The sequence below is a fragment of the Amphiura filiformis genome, chromosome 5 (genome assembly GCF_039555335.1).
Source record: "Amphiura filiformis chromosome 5, Afil_fr2py, whole genome shotgun sequence".
NCBI lineage: Eukaryota > Metazoa > Echinodermata > Ophiuroidea > Amphilepidida > Amphiuridae > Amphiura > Amphiura filiformis.
The window spans coordinates 49,114,653-49,134,144 of record NC_092632.1 but is presented as its reverse complement, the minus strand read 5'-3'; the positions used below and the strand labels follow the sequence as shown (position 1 = coordinate 49,134,144).

Sequence of the window (19,492 nt, the reverse complement as noted above, 5' to 3'; positions counted from 1 at the left end):
AACACAACAACAAAATTAATACATCAAGGTGCAATAATAATGACTTTCGCTGCAAATTTTGGATCCGAACTGTTTGTACTCCATGTGACACCATTTTTGTTCATTACATCAGTTCATTTAAAAAGATGACCTCAAATGGCTTTTAACCTCAGTAACTTTGTAACTTTCAACACCACCATTACATGATTGAACAGATTCATCAGGATCGGTATAGTAAACTGGTTAAAAAAGTTCTTAGTACCTGATCCAGAATTTTAAATGGATAAAGGAGGCTATAGAAATAAGAAAGAGGAGGGGCACCACCATGAACAGAGACGAAGGACAGTACCAACTATCTCACATATTTGATGAGTTTCTGAAACAGAGATAAAAAAAATCCCTTGGAGGAAAACCAACTGGCAACTCCAAGATCAACGCTGGAACTACTTCTAGCGTCGGTTGTCAGTAGCAGTCACTACCCATCAAGTGTTGATAAAGACAACAGGTGTTGTTGAAACGTACACAAGTAAGTGAAAATTCTGGATCAGATACAAAGAACTTTGTTAACCAGACCACCATTACATGAATGTTCCCATATTGCGGCTGTGCCCAAAAGTTTGGTTGCAATTGCATTTGAACTGTTTGTATGTGAAATTGAACCAAATGACTTCAATAAAAGTGTTTACTGACAAACTGGCAGATACACAAATCATGCTGCCATAAGGTCTTCAGTCAACTTCAGAATCAATTCATTTTCCCATTTAACTCAATGATACAGTTTAGTTGGAGTATCAACTTTAAAAACAATGATATAAGTCCCAATTCTAAAACAGTGCTCAGCAAAATTGACCAAGGTATCAAATAAAAGGGCAGAAGAGAAACTCACATTTAGCTTGGCTGGAGTCGGCAGTCTGTACAGGTTTTGGTGAATCCTTAGCGGATAACTTCTCATTTGCATTGACAACTCTTTGAAGTCTTTCTCTGCAAGAAAATAAAACAATTGACATCCTGAAATCTCTACCTGGGTCCATTCTGATGTGATTATCATGTCATGATTATACTTTGATCAATGTCTCCAGCATACAATGTATAGTGGCAAAACCTAAATTGATATTTGGCAATGGCATCTTCAAGCTTGAGTGCTACGAAGGTTTGTGCATGAAGCTTTTAACATACATTATCAGCACAACTAATTATACACAAAATACATACACATGGAATGATCTGGAGCTACAATATTTGTATTGAGGCTCGCAAAATACGCTGTATAAATCCCTTGTATATATTATTCTATTACCCCCACGACCCATTATTCAAAATCGCGCACTGTGATTTGTTGGAACGCGTCACGTGACGGACCATTAATTAGCGATAGTGTCAAGGGCAACAAACTTTATGTTCTTATATCATCACAGCGCACAGCACATCTGCTTATGAAGGGGAGAATGGAATGCCAGGGGTGTGTTATTATATGTGCATACCTGCTTATAGAGGAGAATGGAATGTTAGGTTGTGTTATTGCAATGTGCATACGCTTTGGCTACGTGTAGGAGCTACACCTTGAGGTAAACAACTTGATATATTTGGGCAAAAAAAAATGTTATATTTTCTCTTTAAATTGCACTATTTTGTGGTAATAGAATAGAAATAAAGGGTGCAGCATTATCCTTTACACCCAAACAATGTGTCCTCGGCAGTAAAATCGTTTAAATAATGGGTTCGGCTGCGCCTCACCCATTATTTACGTTTTAAAAGCCTCGGACACATTATTTTCGTGTAAAGGATCATGCATTACCCTTTATTTCTTAATTACTTTTCTTGTTCAACATACCTCTCAATCCATTCCTTTGGCTTCTCCCATTGTGAGACTTCTGTTTTACAGTTGTAATAATATTTCTTTTTCGATGAACTAATGTGCTCAGACCATTCACTTGCCTTTGCCAAAATCTGAAATGAAATCAGTCACAAAATAATTAAGTGCACTAAACTTTATTACCTACATATGGCGGTATTGGAATCGTGATTGCAGCATCTCTGGTCATTTCATGAAATTTTACAATGTGTGTGTGCCAGGTGGTAAAACACATCATACAGGCAGTCCACATTATTTAAAACTGACATAGGACATAGAACATTAATAACTACATATTTTGCAGTTCTTGACATTAATTATACATTGTAGGCACTATAATGTATAATGAAAGACAGAGATAAAAAGACTAGTTCGCATCTGAAATTCTGACAACTAGACAGAAAATGCCGTATTGCGCAGGTCGGCAACCAATCACGGCGCGCCTTTGCCCTGACGTCAGACGCGATTTAGTCATTTTTATCTCTGTCTTTCATTATAATGGAATTGCAGACATGCCAATTGTCACCCCTCCACCAAGCCACTTCAATATAGTTCTGAGAAATCATGCTCACAAGCTCAGAGGGATGGGCGGACAGATAGATGGCACAACAGACTGATGGACAACCAGGAAAAATAATGTCTCTGGTAGAGGCATAAAAAAATTAATTCCACGAGGTTGGAAACTTACTGTTTTGATATGCCTTTCATGGCTGCTTTGGGGATCACTAGGATGAGAGTTTGACCCTTGATGAGTCTGGTTCGACCCTTGATGAGCCTGGTGGTTAAATGTGTTCTCTGCAGGAGAAGTACTTGAACCTGTAAACACACACAAAAACAAGGCAACATGCATTTATCATAATAATAAAGATTTATATGTAAGGAAATACATTTTGAACAAAATGCTACATGATGGTACAACTCACCGACTCCCCTCATATCATTTTCAAAGAAGCTGAACCCTTAAACTTGAAAATGATTCAATTTAAAGGGCAGGTCTACAGCAAAAACAACATCATATCATTGGCAAGCTAATATTATGAGGGCAATGAAAATGACTCCTTTTTTGAGAAAATAAGACGTTTAAAATTGATATTCCGCAAAAACCAACTTAAACGGTGAGTTCCTTCGAACGAGACAGATTTGGCCTAGAAAACTGGTGACGTCATGAAATGAGATGTGCCCGCTGTGAGAAAAGGGACTATAAACGCTCTCAATGGACAGAATGTATACTGTTGCTGTTCACAGAAAAAAAATCCAAATTAATTATTACAAATTTCATGGTTTTTAAACATATGGATAAAATCAGCTGCTTCTTTTTTATATATTAGACAATTGTGATATTACAATTCATATGTATATCAATATCATGAGAAATATTAGGCCTAAAAAATAAATACATAATTTGAGCTTAGAATTTCATCTGAGACTAGCATATAAACCGTGTTAGTCCACAACTCATGTATCTGATTTCCCTGTATATTGCAATGCTATAGTTTCAGTTGGATGAAATATTACAAAGCAAACGCATAGTAACAATTACTTTGTGGGCTTTGTTCCCAAAAGAGAATAATAGCGTGCATATTGTTATGGTAAGTGATAGTACAACTCATTGTTGCTAATGTCAAACTTGTCAAAGTGATTGTGATTGTATGATGAGAGCACAATAAAATTGCAACAAGTGTTAACTTGTAATGTAATAATTATTCTCTTCGAATAGAGATAAACTTGTTTTTGCTATAGACCTGCCCTTTAAACAAAAAATGTTCTTTGACAATCATTACAAAATACTGACAAATTTGAGGGGAACTTTACCTCAAAAACAGCCAAAAAGATGTGACTGTCAATTGGCCACTTTGTCTTGATTATTCAGCAGCCTAGAGGGCAATCAGGGCTGGACTTAACACATCTCAGTACGACAGCAACTTAGCTCACTTCCGGTAATTTTTACCAGCGTGACCTCTGCTGTTACGTAACGCAATGTTGAAAATCAGGTGGCAAATACAGGTTTTCAGAAAACATCAAAAAATGGAATACACGAGTCGCTCCTCCTTCCTTTCCATATTGAACCCATAGATAAGATATGAAACATGAGTATAAGGCAAAGAATAATGTGTAAAAGTTGAATTATTGTGGAAAAAATGAATGCTTTTGGTGCGCGAAGTAGCCTAAAAAATGAGAGAAAATGCATGTCACGATCACTAAAATGGTTATATCTGGTCAATTCCAAGCAACCTCGCCCAAATTGTCAAAATTTAAAAATCAAGTCAAGTATGTGATTTTGGTCTCATATTGTAGCTAAAAACCTATATATTCTGAAAACATACTTTTTTAGGAGGAAATGGTGTCCATTGTTAGAAAAACATCCTAATTTGCATAAATTTGCATATTCTTGACTGGTAAAAGCAGCAAAACTAAAAACACAGCAACTGCTCTGTACTGTAAAATTTTGGAAACAAATTATGCATGTGAATATAAAGTTTATAAGTAGCTCAAAATATAAACACCAGAAATTTTCAAATTTTATAACGTGTAGCTTAATCAGCATTGTTTGAGTACCAATTTTACGATTAAAAGCATCATTCCGCAACGCAAAAGTATCATTTATTACCACTGCAATTTTAAAATAAGGTTGATTTTCATTGAAACTAGAATGCAAAGCAAATTTATTCATCCCTATCTAATGACCCAAAAATAATTTTCAAAAAGTCTAATTTATGCGGTAACTAACCAATTAAAGTTGCATCATTCCATAGCGTTATGGAATGATGCATAATTCATAATCGCCCGCTTGAAAAAAAAAATATTCACAATTTTGGGTTAGAACTTTCTGAAATGCATTGCACAGAATTATCTTTGCAGTAATTGATGTTTCAGCATTGCCTGAACCATTGTAAGTGACATAACTCCACAAAAAACCCTGCATCATTCCGCAACGCCATAAGGATTCATGGATTGCAAGGATTTTTGCTTTAAATTTACGATAAAATAAAAACAGTGATGATTATTTCTTGATAGATGGTGATAGTTGTTATGTTACATCCTATGGCTAACACCCAGTACTAAATTTCACTTCCAAGAATTTTAGACTAGCAAAATGTTGACATAATTTTAGTTTCAAAATGTGACCATGCAACACAAGTTATCTGATTTAAAAAAATCGGTGATAAATATTTTTGGATAAATATTGATATTTGTCAGCTAACGTAAGTAGCCAAGTATATAAAACACAATTTACTTAAATTTATTGATCTATTTATTTTTATTTTCAAACATGGACTGCTTTTCATTTTCTATTGTATTTTACACACAGCATCATTCCATAGCGCTCCTTGCATCATTCCATAACGTGACCTAGTGTCGGAAAATTTGGCATAAAGAGACGATGCCCAAATTTTTTTAAATCGATACTGACAATTGTCAGTTTACATCCTAAGCTTTAGATTAAGTGGCAAATTTAATATCTCAGATTACTAAACTCACAGAGTTTGTCAAAAATATTTGAGTGCAAAAAATACTGGTCCCGTGCGCATCATTCCGCAACGCGAACTTTGCATATGCAAATTAGGAAATTAGGTGGTTTGGAAAAGTTTCTCCTACCTTAATCATTCACTAACCAAAAATACTTTAACATTATGCTATTCACCTTGTGCTGTTAATACATATTAGTCCCAAACAAAAATGTTTGGTAGACTCATAACCGGTGCGATCTTACCTTTCCGATGTTGATTAAGATACTTCTTGCATCGATCCCGAGATGCGGAAAAACCAATAGTCATTTTGTCCCACATAAATGAATAAATAACAAAAACCCCGATCCCCGAGTGGACTCACCCATCTGGTGACGTCACACACGATAATCATCCCTTATCCGACTTGGGCAGCCCCTACTCGCCAAACTTATAGGGGCGGCGGGGTCCGGGATAATCAACATCGAAAGGTAAGATCGCACGGTTATGAGTCTACCAAACATTTTTGTTTGGGACTAGACTCAGTACACCGTCGATCTTACCGCTTCCGATGTTGATTAAGATACTTCTTGCATCAACATCTGAAAGATCGATCTAGCAAGTAACCGACGGATGGAGGTACAAGATTGGCCAGCATCTGATAAGGATCGGGAGTGGGTAGCATGGTAATCGCGAGGTCAAACTATTTCCCCCCCTCACGGCCGGGAAACAGAAAGACTACGTGAACAGACAAAAACCCCTGAACTGAAAGTGCAGTGGTTAAGAATAGAAACACTGGTTCTTACCATGTTGGAATTCTGATTGTCCATAAAACACCTGATACCCAACCACCATGTTATCTCCCCAGAACAGCCCTGGTGAACTTATCGCCTGGTCGTTGGTTTACGCTTTTTGTAGTAAACCGTGGAAAAGGACGACGGTTCTTCCAGGACACAGCCTGACAAATCTCTTCAATGGGGACCCCCTATGGTAGGCCCACGATGATGAGATAGATCTGGTTGAGTGGGTCTTGGGGCGAAGCGTCTTTTGTCGCCCGAGTCCACTAACACCTGGACCAGCCACCGTGCCAGAGTCTGCTTAGCGGCTGGACCGTGCGGTTCTCGTGGGTGATAAATAAGCGGTCATGAGCCCCTCTTAAGGTTTGTGTTCGGTCAAGGTAGTGCTGTAGCGCCCTCACCGGGCACCACAACCTGTCTTCGGCTATTGACGAACCCTGCCCAATACTGGGTAGGAAGAGGGGCGAGTGTCGGAATGTACTTCGCTCATTTTTTGCAAGGAAATCCGGGCGAAGAAACAGCGTCGCTCCGTTGTTAGTAAATACGGAGGCTGACTTTGAGACTGCGTGCAACTCCGAGCAGCGCCGTCCGAAAACGCCAGAAGAAAGGCCGCCTTAAGAGTGACGTATTTAAGGGTCGCTTTTGACAGGGGCTCAAAAGGGGACCCTTAATATACTCCAAGACTGTGTTGAGGTCCCATGGAGGGACCACCTTCCTTGCCGGCGGGCGCTCGTTGAACATACCGTCGAGAAGAAGACTTAGGGACCCATCTGAATTGATAGTCGACCCGTCTTCAAATCCCGATGAATCGAGAGAATGGCTGACTTATAGTTGGCTATCGTTGCCTGCTGAAGTCCTGACCTGAACTTTTCTGTCAGAAAATCTGCCACTAGAGGCACAGGGGCTCTAGTGGGAGATGTATTGCTCTCATCGCACCATGCGTAGTAGGGAGCCAAACGCTGACTATACGTGCGGAGGGTAGACTCTCGTCTACCCCGGCGATGAGAGAAGCAGCCTCTGATGAAAAGCCTCCCTCCGCCGCACGTTCCCTGATAAGGGCCATGCAGCTAACTGCAGGTGCTCTAGTGGTAGACTTGGTACCTCTCCTCCGGGCATCCGGAGTAGATTTGGTAACTCGGGGAGTACTCGCGGCTGTGCCGCTAGTAGATCCACCATCGGTCGAAACCACAGGTGTTTCGCCAGAACGGTGCTATCAGAATGACGTTGCAATCCTCCCTCCCGATCTTGGTCACCACCCTTGCGAGCAGTGAGATCGGGGGGAAAGCGTAAGCAGTCATTCCTCCCCAGTCTCCGGACAGAGCGTCCACGGCGAATGCCTGGGGGTCTGCGACCCTCGAGCAGTACACCGGCAGCTGATGATTTCGATGAGATGCGAACAAATCTATCGAGGGGTGGTACATCACCTCGAAGATCGCTCTGGGCGACCTGCGGAGCAAGGGACCATTCTGTAGGTCCCGACACCTTTCCTCGTGACAGATCGTCCGCGAGGATGTTGGTGACTCCGCTATGTGCATCGCTCTCAACGTAATCTGCCTGGCCTTGCACCACCCTATCAGGCGTAGTGCGTGCAGGCACAACCGTGGTGACCTGGTGCCCCCTTGTCTGTTGAGGTAGGCCACCACGGTTGTGTTGTCTGTTTGGACAACGATATGAGATCCACGATCACCTTCTCGAAATGCTGGAGAGTTCTCTCCACTGCCCAAAGTTCGAGAAGGTTGATATGGAACTCCGTCTCCGTGGCCGACCATAGGCCCGAGACTGAGTCCCGTGGATGTGGCCCCCAGCCCAGCTTTGACGCGTCCGGTCGTCACTGCGTGACCTTTTCACCGCTGGTGCAGGAAACCTGACACCTTGAGTCAAATTGGGCTGATGGGTCCACCACCAGAGTTCCTCTCGCGCGATCTCCGACATCGGAACCGCGAGGGATATTGGGTGACGACTGGGCCTGTAAAAGGCTAGAAGGTGTAGTTGTATAGGCCTCATGTGAAATCGGCAGGACGCTACGAGGTCTACCATACTGGCCATAAGGCCCAAAACCTTCATCCATGCCACAGCGGTGCTCCCTCTGACTCGCCAAGAGTCGGGCACACCTCGCCATGTTCGTCACCCTCTCGGGTGAGGCGCCGCGATCCCTCCTTGAGGTTGATCTGGGCCCCTAAGAAGAGTGGTGTCTGCGACGGGACCAAATTGGCTTTCTTGACGTTGATCCGAAATCCCAGGTCCCGCACCGTACGAACTACTAACTCCACGAGACACTGTGTCTCCAGTGGGGTGCGTCCGTAAATGAACCAATCGTCCAGGTAGCAACACATGTTGACTCCCCTGCGCTTCAGGTACGCTGCCACCGCCTGACCAGGAGTGTAAACACTCTGGGGAGGTGGACAAGCGAATGGCAGGCATCGAAACTGGTAAGTTTGACCCTGTACCTTGAAACGTAGAAACCTCTGATCTTGAGGTGCGATCGAACATGCAGATATGCGTCCGAGAGATCTAGCGATGCCGCCCACATACCCTTGATGGGGCAGGCTAGCACCGGCGAGAGTCTCCATTCTGAACCTCTTGGGCCTGATGAACTCGTTCAACGGCTTGAGGTTCAGAATGAACCTCAGTCGCCGGTCTTCTTTGGAGCCAGAAAAAAGTGCTCCAAAACCCCTTGGTGAAAGGGGGTAGACCGAACAATCGCTTGCTTCGTGAGAAGCTGAGTGACCTCTGACAGTAGTGCCCGACGCTGGGGGCCGTCTGGCGGCACTACCGTGGACCTCTGAATCGTGCTGTAACCCCCACTGACCACTGACAATACCCAGGCGCCCGGTGAGATGGCATGCCATCTCTGGGCGTAATGCACTAAGCGGCCGCCCACAGGGGGAATCCCCTGTGGGTAGTCCAAGGCCTGCCGGCATGGACTGTCGACCGCCGTGCCCTCAGGACCGATCTGGTTTGCCACCCTTAGAAGAACGGCTCTTCTTAGGGGGGCTTGCCATCGATCCAGCACTACTCTTGCGCTTCCCAGTTTTTTGGGAGGTGCTGGAGTAGCCTCGGGCTCGGGTGTAGTCTGTGGTGCTGGCGTCCTGCTGAAGCCGGAGCTGGCGCTGAAGAACGCTTAGAAGACTTCTTCTTCTTGTGCTTCTTCTTCGCCTTACTGCCCTTCCCCTTGGTCAGGGCAGCCTCTGACTTCTTCAGAGTGCTCTCATTGGTGGCCTTCTTTGCCCGGTCCTCTACCGTGGCGCAAAAGGCCTGTCCAAAGAGTAGCCCCTGTCCCACCGAGTCTGACTTCTTCATTGCTTCAGCAAAGTCGGAGCCGTAAGTTGACTGGAGGGACAGACAGGCATTCTCCGGCGAGATGACATCCTATGGGCTAGGCCCATAGAACTCTCGTTGAGGTTAGCTGTTAGCACCGCTAACAGATTAACCTCATGGGAAGAGTTCCGACGCGTTGCCCGTGGTCGTTAAGCTACCTTCCTACCGAGGTGCTCGGCAAGCGTGGTAGCGACGCTAGAGACTCTGATAAGCGAGCGTGCTCGCTTATCGATGAGCTTTAGCTCCTCCTCCCACTGGGGGGAGAACGACCCGTGCGCCTTGGCCGCTAGCGGCAGGCGCTTGGCAACGTCTGGATCCCTGTCAGGGACCCTGAGGTAGGTTTCGTAGTCCTCCTGCGAAACACGCAGTGGAAACGCGTGCAAGCACGCTGCGTCAAGCTCCAGCGAGCCTGACAGCCCTCTGAAACCTACCCTTGAGGTCCGCCGGGGAATGCAAGTGCGGGCGACCCTTGTGTGGACGCCAGCTAGCTGGGCATCCTACTGAAAAAGATGCCCTGGTCCTCCTGAACGGACTCCTCCTGAGAGAAAGCCAGGCCCAAACCTTGGGCCACACGGCTCATCACCTCAGCGGTGTCCGCAGGCAGACCATTGCTAGCGAGTTCCTCACGGGGAAGCGGGGGAAGGATACCTGAAGCTACCTGCACAGCCTCATCAGACTGTGAGTCGCTACTGGTTTCATCTTCCGACTCCTTTCCCTCGCTTTCAGACTCTGACTCACTCTCTGATGAGGAAGAGATCTGACGACGGGCATCTGAAGGTGGACAGGGAGGTGTCGCCACCGTGTGGCTAGCCAACTGAACACCAGCAGAAGAGGGAGTACTCCCGCCAGACCCCGAGATGCTAGCCATAGCACCCGGGATCCATGACGCTCTCGCTGCTGTCGCCCTAGCCATAGCAGCGTCGGCCTACCCTGAGCTGTATCAGGGTTAGCCACTCGCCGCCCAGTCTGGGTAACAGCTGGTGGTACTGCTTGCCCATCGCTAGGCGGCACTTGCCACGGTGCTAGACCGTGGAAGAAACCACCCTGCGGCGGATACCACGGGCATACCCTGTCGGTAGCTGACCCTGAAAGGATCCGCCACCAGGGAAACCCCATGGAGCGGCAGTACCAGTACCGCCTCCCCCCCCCCCCTGTTGCCACAGAGACTGTGGCAACCAGGACGCAGTACTGCGGTACCTGCGTGGTTGTAGCGTAGGTGCCCGGTAGGGCTCCGGCTGCGTACCACTGTACCCATGCCTCACAGCGTTCCCGCTAGAGGATCAAGCCGTGTGTATGGGTACCCGCTATACTGGCTGTCCCTTGGCTAAAAGGAGCTTGCCTAGTATCACGGGTAGCTGAGCGTGTATACCCTCGATCAGTCACCTCGCTACCTGAATAGGCAGTATCAATCAATGGAGCCATGCTCCGCTGAATAGATAGTGATCGATCATAAGAGGGTAATCGACCCATTGACTGTAATGGATCACCCACGCTCTGCTGGCTCTCGAGGACATAAGTGGGTTGTTGATCAGCCAGGCTGTTCAAACTACCTACCCTAACCTCTTGAGCCTCGCCCAAGGTGCTGTGTGATGGCGGGTCAGCGTCGTGCTATGGGCAGTGTAGCTCTCGGTGGCTACCACTGAAGTCGAGCCGTGGCTCGTCTCGGTAGCTGCCACCGTTTGCACTTGGGTCGCTGTCCCGTGAGAGACTGCGAGCCCACCCCCGGTATAGCCGCTAGCCAGTCCCGGAGGACAGCCGGCAGCCATTCCAAGGCCCAGGGCATCACTCGGCGGTCCCGCCATGGAACGCTGCCGTGTGACAACCCCAGTTGGTTCTGCTAAGACTACACCCGAAGCGTTAGCCCGGTATCGTCTCTGCTAAACCCATGCACGTTTTCATTCGACCCTTGCGGGAACGAAAGGCGTGCTGCGTGCGTGGATCAACCCAGGCAAGCCGGGTTCCACTGGCACGCTGCGTGCTACAGACCGGCCGAGGCAAGCCCGAGGTCCGTTCGCCGCGCTGTATGCTAGGATTCAACCCAGGCAAGCCCGGGTACCCTTGGCATACTGTCCGTCGCCGGCTACTTCATGGTGCTAGACCCGCTCGTTACCAGCAATAGACGGGTGTCCACCTGCAAGAAACTTCGCTAGAGATCTCACTGGTAGACTGGTACTCGCCTGTTAGGGCAAGTACCGCCCTGCTGCCTGCTACTAGCTTAGACGTTAAGTCAGTGCTTTACGCTGGCTGCTAGGCCTTCGGGCTCGCTAGCAGTCCCGGAGGGTCCGCCTGCTTGCCCGGGACCGGAGCCCCAGAGGTTACCTTAGCGTGGCCCTTGCCGGCCGCGCTAGTACCTACCATATCAATCTTACCTGTAGGCTTCTGTTTCTTGGTCTTCGTTTTCTGTCTGTGTCGAAGACCCAAACGAGCGCTACTTTCTAAATCCTCGAAGTGGATGTCCGATAAGCCTATGCAAAAGGAAGCACACTTATTTGATTTAGAGCAATCCCTGTGGGTGTAGCAGAGTGGATGCGGGTCCCACTCTGCCACAAGGGAAGGGCATGATTGACAAGGCCTGGACATTGTAGTAATCGGGAGCGTATAGCACTACCCCCGAACACAAGCTCAAGCCCAATAAACAGACCCACACGCACAGTGGCTGGCGCTGATGTAGTGGTATGATATAAAAATATATGTACAAAGGGATGAAAAACTGAAAACCTTTTGGTATAGATTTGTCAGGCTGGTCCTTCGAAACCCACGAACTCTTAGCAGTAACTTCGTCATCAGACGCAGCGTACTGAAAGATATAACGATAGAGCACACCATAAACATAGCGATAATCACTCACCATACATGTATACACAGTACTGTACAAACATCTATTGTAACTTACTAGTCTGCTATAGTTGTTTTACGTGAGAACAAAAATAAAATGACGTCCTAAGGGCGGCCATTTTGAAACGTGTGTTCCGTATACGAACGGAAACACTCATACAAGCTAAGTTTTTGGATCGTTTTTGTCACTTTTCTAGCCGAAAAATGTCGTCAAAACTATCTCCCTAGCGTACTATACTGGTTGGTTTTTACCTCAGGTGTAACAAACAAACTGTATATCTCGTCCTTTGGTTCGTAATGATACTTAGCGTTGGTAAAGAAAAATCCACACGTCTATCTCATCTAGAAACCAAGGAGGATAAGGATGATTATCGTGTGTGGCGTCACCAGATGGGTGAGTCCACTCGGGGATCGGGGTTTTTGTTATTTATTCATTTATGTGGGACAAAATGACTATTGGTTTTTCCGCATCTCGGGATCGATGCAAGAAGTATCTTAATCAACATCGGAAACGGTAAGATCGACCGGTGTACTGAGTCTTGGCTGCTGCATCAAAAAGAAATTCGTACAAAGGCAGTTTGCATCATTCCGCAACGCTTGGAATTGCCCATCTACAGCTTGGAGGAAACGCCGGTCTAATGCTTTTCTGTTATTATAAACATTAATTAACCAGAGCTTGTATTAAATTTTCAGCGAAAATGAGCGGTGGAACAACCTAGTCGTAGGTTGAAAAGTTGTGTTCTTTGAGTTCTCGTGTCGTAAGCGCACGTTGCAAGTGTCACGATGCTTCACGAAATGGATCCCAGCCGGCTCTGTCTATTATGCATGTTATATTGATCAATATAGCAATTAAAAACGTCTATTGTTATATATTTTATTAATGCAAAATACTCTATTGTGTAACAAAATATTGTAGTCGTCAAAGAAGGTAGTATCATCTCATTTAATTGAAGAACGCGCAGTTTTAAAAAGACTGTTGATGAGTGAGATACTTGAACATGTTGAACGAGAAATAAGATAGCAAAATAATACCCGTTGCAAGAACAAGATGCGATGGCTTAGTGGACCGAGCGAAGGTCTGCAGTCTTGGAAGGTTGAGAGTTCGATTCCCATCATGTTATTCTTAGAATTTTTCAGTTCGTTTTCTTTCTTCTTTTTTTTCTCTCCCTTTTGTCTTTAATAATATAGGCCTAATGAATGCAGCTTGAAGGCCCACCTTTTTCATGATTTATTTCTTGTTGCTAAATATTTCATATTTAGGCCTAATCCTACATTCGATTTGATCTTTTTTTTAAATTGCATTTAAGTGAATTCAGTAGCTTTCATGAAATAATGTCAAATAAAGCATGTCAAACTTAAGTAATTTTTAGTTCAAGATTATATAGGCCAATAAAGGAACATCAACACAGATTTTCACGATTGTTTAATTGGACTAGACCCCTCCCCTATCGACAACATATTTTATGAGCTTTTATGCATTCATATTAAATCACGAGATGCACAAATTTCAAACCTAATATTTTGGCATATTTGTCATTTTTACACAATGTCCAACTTACACCTCGGATTACACCTAATTGGAATCAGCAGAAATTCGTTTTCCAGATAGAGCTTTTGATGTCTTATTTAATCCCCCATTATAGAACACCACAGTTAAGCGGTCAAGATATTAGGTGTTTTCTTTCATTTTTATCTCGCTACTCCTGCTTCAAATGTAGGCCTAATGTGAAAACCTTCCTGACAGCTATTTATTAATATTATAAATATTGTTATAATTTTTGGAATTACAAAACTTCAAATTTAATAAAAATATGAAAACTAGGATTTAAAAAAAATTAGTTAAAATAAAATCAAAAATCAAAGAGAGGTGCTAGCGGGTTCGAACCAAGATCGAACTTCCAAATATTTAATTTACCCCGGTTTTTACCACCAAGCCATACCAGTGATTTGATAGATACAGTAATAATAGCAATGTTATTCCCACTCATGGCTCACTCGTATATTCTATTTCTGGAATGAATTAACACCTTCCAAATAATGTACATGTAACACAAACCTTTATGCTGACTTTAAAATGGTTTAAACGTTGGGAGTATTATTTTCAAGGTAAATAACCAACAATGAACAATTGACAATGCAAGTTTCTTTGCAGGAAAAACATCGGGCCATCGGCCTTACAATATATCGCGTGACAGTAGTCACGCACAAAGATAAACATTTCAACATGTTCAATATACGACGCGGAATATACCCCAACCAAAATTGATGAAATTTTCAGGCAAGCTCACTTTAGTTATTCTATAACATGACACCCATTTTTGATTCCGGCGCTTTTTCTTGCTTGATGATACATGTATGAACATTTTTGTGTTCGTGACATGCAATTTTTCTCATTTTCCGAGCTACTTTGGACATGTTCAAGCTTCTTTATTGTCCATTTAATTCAACTTTTACAAGTTATTTGTTGCTTTACACAATGTTTGATATCTTATCGGTGGTTAGGGTACATAAATGGAGCAATATCGACCCGTGTCTTCCATTTCTGGAGCTATTTTGATAAAACGTGTTTGCCGGCTAAAATTTCAACATTGCGTTACGTAACTCGTGTTCACCAACCCATATAAATTTTCTGTCGAACAAAAGAGGTCATGAAGTTGCCGTCGTACTGATCTCAGCACGCCAATGACATGCACTTTTACTGTCGGGCGTGTAACTTTTTGGCATTTTGACGCTCATATGTCACTCTATTTGGCAATTTTAGTGCTCTTCACAAAATCTTATTCTACTCTTTCACCATAAGGCCCGTCTCAATTTTAGCTTCAATATGGTAAAAATGTTCGTGTGCTTCATGCACATTTGTACCATAAACTTAATTCTGTCGCCAAAGGAGCTGGATTCACTATTCAAGAATTTTTTTCAAACCTCCCCACATGTCATAAAGAAATCTACACCACTAATAAAGAACAAGTCACGAGCAGGACTCGCATCTAAATGTAAAACAGTAACACTTTAAACTGCTACGTGTATTAAAGTTTCTAGACCATCATCTATCATCTTCACATTTATTATAACATTATTTTCAGATAAATTTCAGGCTTGTAAAACTTCTGTAGGGCATGTAGACATTGAGCCAGAGCTCAAAGAAGGATGGCAAATGCAGGGAGCAAGACCCAAACAGGTATAACAAAATTATCTTTCAAATAAATAGGAGCTACTGCAGAACTACATGTATGACAACATCTTTATCAAAGAACATTTGTTCTTTAATTTTGAAAATGATGTATGGAAGACGAGTCTAATAAAGGCACCTGTTTGCCAAATCTATTGATGAAGATCCCATTTTGCGTTGACAGCGTCCACATGGCTATGGAGGGGCAGCGATCTTCATTCAAACACAGTGGGCTGCAGTGTAAAGATGGTGATCATCAGTGTTCGAATTAAGGAAAAATAAATGGTTGTCCCACGGACAACCAGATTACAATTTCTGGTTGTCCGTCTAAGTTTTTGGTTGTCCGTAGGCCTACAAAGGTGAGTTTTGGCTACAGATTTATGGTTGTCCGGCGGACAACTGAATCAGTTTTTTTGGTTGTCCAGCGACTTTTTTAGTTGTCCCGGGCGAACGGACAACCAAAATTTTGAACGCTGGTGATCATACCGGTTATGCGTTGTTACAAACTTCAATCAATCTATCAGGGTGCCATTTATGCATTACTAACTGATATCTACCTTGCAGAGGATATGGATCTTCAATTGACATGCTCAAAGAATCCCTTGACCAATTGTGTGAAATTGTTATCAAGTACAGCCATTCCTACATTGTCACTGTTTGTGGACACATGAATGCATTCGTATTGCATCAGTATAGTCAACTAACAATGGACATTCATGATAGATTCCTTATAGTGAATTTGAATCAGAGAGTACCTTTTGTCAAGCAGCTGAAAGCACAATATGAGAGCATGTACCCGGAAGCTGGTTACTAATAGTCGACTCCAATGCAAAACTTACTCAACTTATTCTTGATCCAATCCACTTTGCCTGCAATCCCAACCTGCAGATCCACTCTGAACTAATTTCAAGGCTACATTACACACTGTAACTTATTACAGAATTTATTTTCTGGTGCTCCTAATGCAAAGGAGGGATTTACGTCAACCAACCAATGGCAGGCAGTTTGAAATGAAAGATGAAACAAGGTTGTAAATAAATATTCACACCAAACTCGGTTGTGGAGCCATCTAAATTCAGAAATAGGAGAAAAAGAGGTTGCAATGAGGGGCCTCTTTTTTTTGGGACACCCTGTATGACAATCATTTGACAAATGACACACCATTCCCGGGGGTCTTTTTGTCCGTCATACATGTGAAGGCTTCATGATAGTAGTAGGCTCAGAAATCTGACGCGAATCCTCAAATCGATTTGCCCAAAGATTAATTGTAAAACATCAACCGGGTGAATCCATATGAATTCGCGTAATGCATTGGCAGTTCACAGAAAGAAAAAAATATGTACCAAGTTTGACTCCGATTTGACTATTTATACTTCATTTTTAAGCAACTGAACCCCCCCACAGCCTTAGATCGCCTTGATAAGAGTTCGAAGCCCTGTCGTCAACAGAGGGCAGTAAACTCGAGGTAAAGAATATCCCATATCGCGCTAATGAGCTGGGCAGTAACCGTAGAAAAAGTTGTTTCTGGCGAAAATTGACAAGTAACTTGCACAAATTTCTATACAGTTACTATAAGGTCGTTCGATGTATTCAAACCATTTGTTAACCATTTCTTTTTTAGGGAGCAATAATTATTTATCATGAATATTATTGTCATGTTGATGACATCATAGTTACTCGCATTTTGTTCATTTTTAAATTTTGAAACATTTAACGCTCAAAAGTTACACAAAATCAATCACATATATTTTTCTTTATTTCACCAGCGTGTTCTTGCCAAAATTCTAGCATCAAACCATGCGCTTTCTCAAGATACAGCCTTCATAAGTGTTAGGTCACTCACTTCTGTACAATTCTTATAATTTGTTTCATGCATACATATAGCGATGCACGTTTTTGTTGTGTTTTTGATAGGTTTTCATGTCCGATTTTAACGATAAAACATTATTCCCTATAGAAAAACAATATGGCAAATGACATACAACAGTTTGTAACATTCTACATGAACTTAACCATCTATGTTTTGATTGTGATGTAATTATCATGTGTAATGAGATTTTCTCTTTATGAATCGGACTTGTAAAATATTATTTTTCATCACAATTTCTCATCAAATTCATACATTTCTGGATCAAAAGTCAGGTAAAACACTTTGTGGTTTTGAAATTTGGTTTAGAAATAAGGCTTATAAAATCATTTGGGTTGATCAAGCAGTTGCTTTTTATGATTTTCAAGGCAATATGCATACATGTAAATGATGAATCTACATGCACATAATTTTTCACTTCAGTAAGCTCGTCTTTTGACCAACGTTCATTATTGATCACAGGTTATATTGTATGCGATTGACATCAAAGAGCGTGGCGTGAGAGGGAGAGCATGGCGTAATGGTTAGTAGGGTACTTGCCTTTAGTGCATGAGGTCCCGGGTTCGATTCCCGGCGGTGGCGATTTGCTGGGATATTGACTTGGAAAAAAAGTCTGAAATTAATTGGCACCTCCTGTAGATTAAATTCAGGCTTCCGCTCTCCCATGGTTCATTTAGAATTGGGTAAATGAATCATGAAAGTACTCCGCCCTTCGGAGGGGACGTTAAGCCGTCGGTCCCGTGTACAGAGAGCCATACCTGTACATGTATCTCGCAGCCAGTTTCGAAAAGAGTAGGGTATTAACCCCTGACTGTTCCCAACCCGTCCCGGTGTTCAAATGGACACCAATGGAAATAAGCTTCAATAGAGGCTTTCTTGGGTTATCCAGGGTTGTCAAAACCGAACAAATCAATCAATCAACCACATGTGTATGAGCTTGTGCATTGAATTGAATTACACAATGGTTATTCAGGTTATTGATCGCTAGATGGAAGCGAACATGATACATATTACGTAGGATTCCATGCCTGTGCGGGGATTTGAACCCTAGCGACCAGAACTATGAACACTTTGAATTGTTAGCACCATGCAGGGCTGTGCCCAATGGTGAATTATGGTATAATTTACTTAAATCATTAATAATTTGTACAATACTGATTTGAGAGGGCATTTTAACAGCAAAAACAGCCATCGGTTGCGTGCCAATCTTTCGTTCACCAAAGCCGCCATCTTGGATGACTAAATCAGACTGTATGAGATGAGGGCAGTATTTTTTCAATCATTGTGCAGCAGGAACGGGAGGTAGATTTTGCGCAAATCAAGGATTCTGGCAAAATGCTCTTGCGAGAATCCAAATGGATTTGCCTGTGCTGCCACAAATTTCTAATCCTGAGGAGGAACGCTGGTTTGAAAGGGGTGTGTGCGAAGCCATCTGGTTGCGAGTCAAAATCACATCGCTGAACAGGGCAGGAGTACTACGCTTTTACCCCTTGCTTGCGCGGGAGACCAGGCAATTTTGATCAATGTCTCCCACATGACAAATCAACCCAAATCCATCACCTGATGATGTCCGATGGTTTTGGACGAAATGTTGTGTTAACGAAACGTAAGTTCCCTTATTTGATTTCTGTACTTTTGATTAACCAACTGGATGAATAATCGACACCAATATTTTTTGAAAACTTCCTGCAAAATATTCTAACATAACGTTTGGCAATTGCCAAAAAAACATTTTACAATATTAACATTTTGACGGCATTTTAAGTTTGTTTTCCTGCAAAACATTTTGAAAACGTTTTCATAACCTTTATATAACCCAACATTTAATGTTTTAGATTAAAATGTTTCACCAAAATCAAAACCCAAAATAAAACCCATTTCAAACACTTTGTGTTTGCTGGGATTTTAGGGTTGTAGAATTTGTCATCGCCGGCCGTCAAGGATGCATAAATAACGCATTGACTACCGAATTTGGAAGCTTTATCAACGCAATGTTTTTCTCTACACTGTGCTTGCTCAAATCTTTGTGGGTCTGCGGACCTACATGTACAGATCCTCATCTAATTTTGCAGGTATTTGACCCGAGGACCCACCTTATTTCGAGGCCTGTCCCTGTTAGAGGGGGTAATGAGGAATTGTTCGCAAATATTTTTCCAAACCTCATACAGGAAATCTTCAAAAGTGGGATTTGTACAAGCTATTACAGTCAGAATCATCCATATTTGTAGA

At 43.1% G+C, this 19,492-nt stretch overlaps 1 protein-coding gene across 1 annotated transcript in view; it reads right to left on the bottom strand.

The window, feature by feature from the left end:
- LOC140152249 (WW domain-containing adapter protein with coiled-coil-like) overlaps positions 1-19,492 on the bottom strand; it is a 44,457-nt gene that overhangs the window by 20,209 nt on the left and 4,756 nt on the right. The window contains 3 exon segments of the mRNA XM_072174552.1: positions 866-960; positions 1,811-1,926; positions 2,520-2,647. Coding sequence (XP_072030653.1) covers positions 866-960; positions 1,811-1,926; positions 2,520-2,647 — 339 coding nt within the window.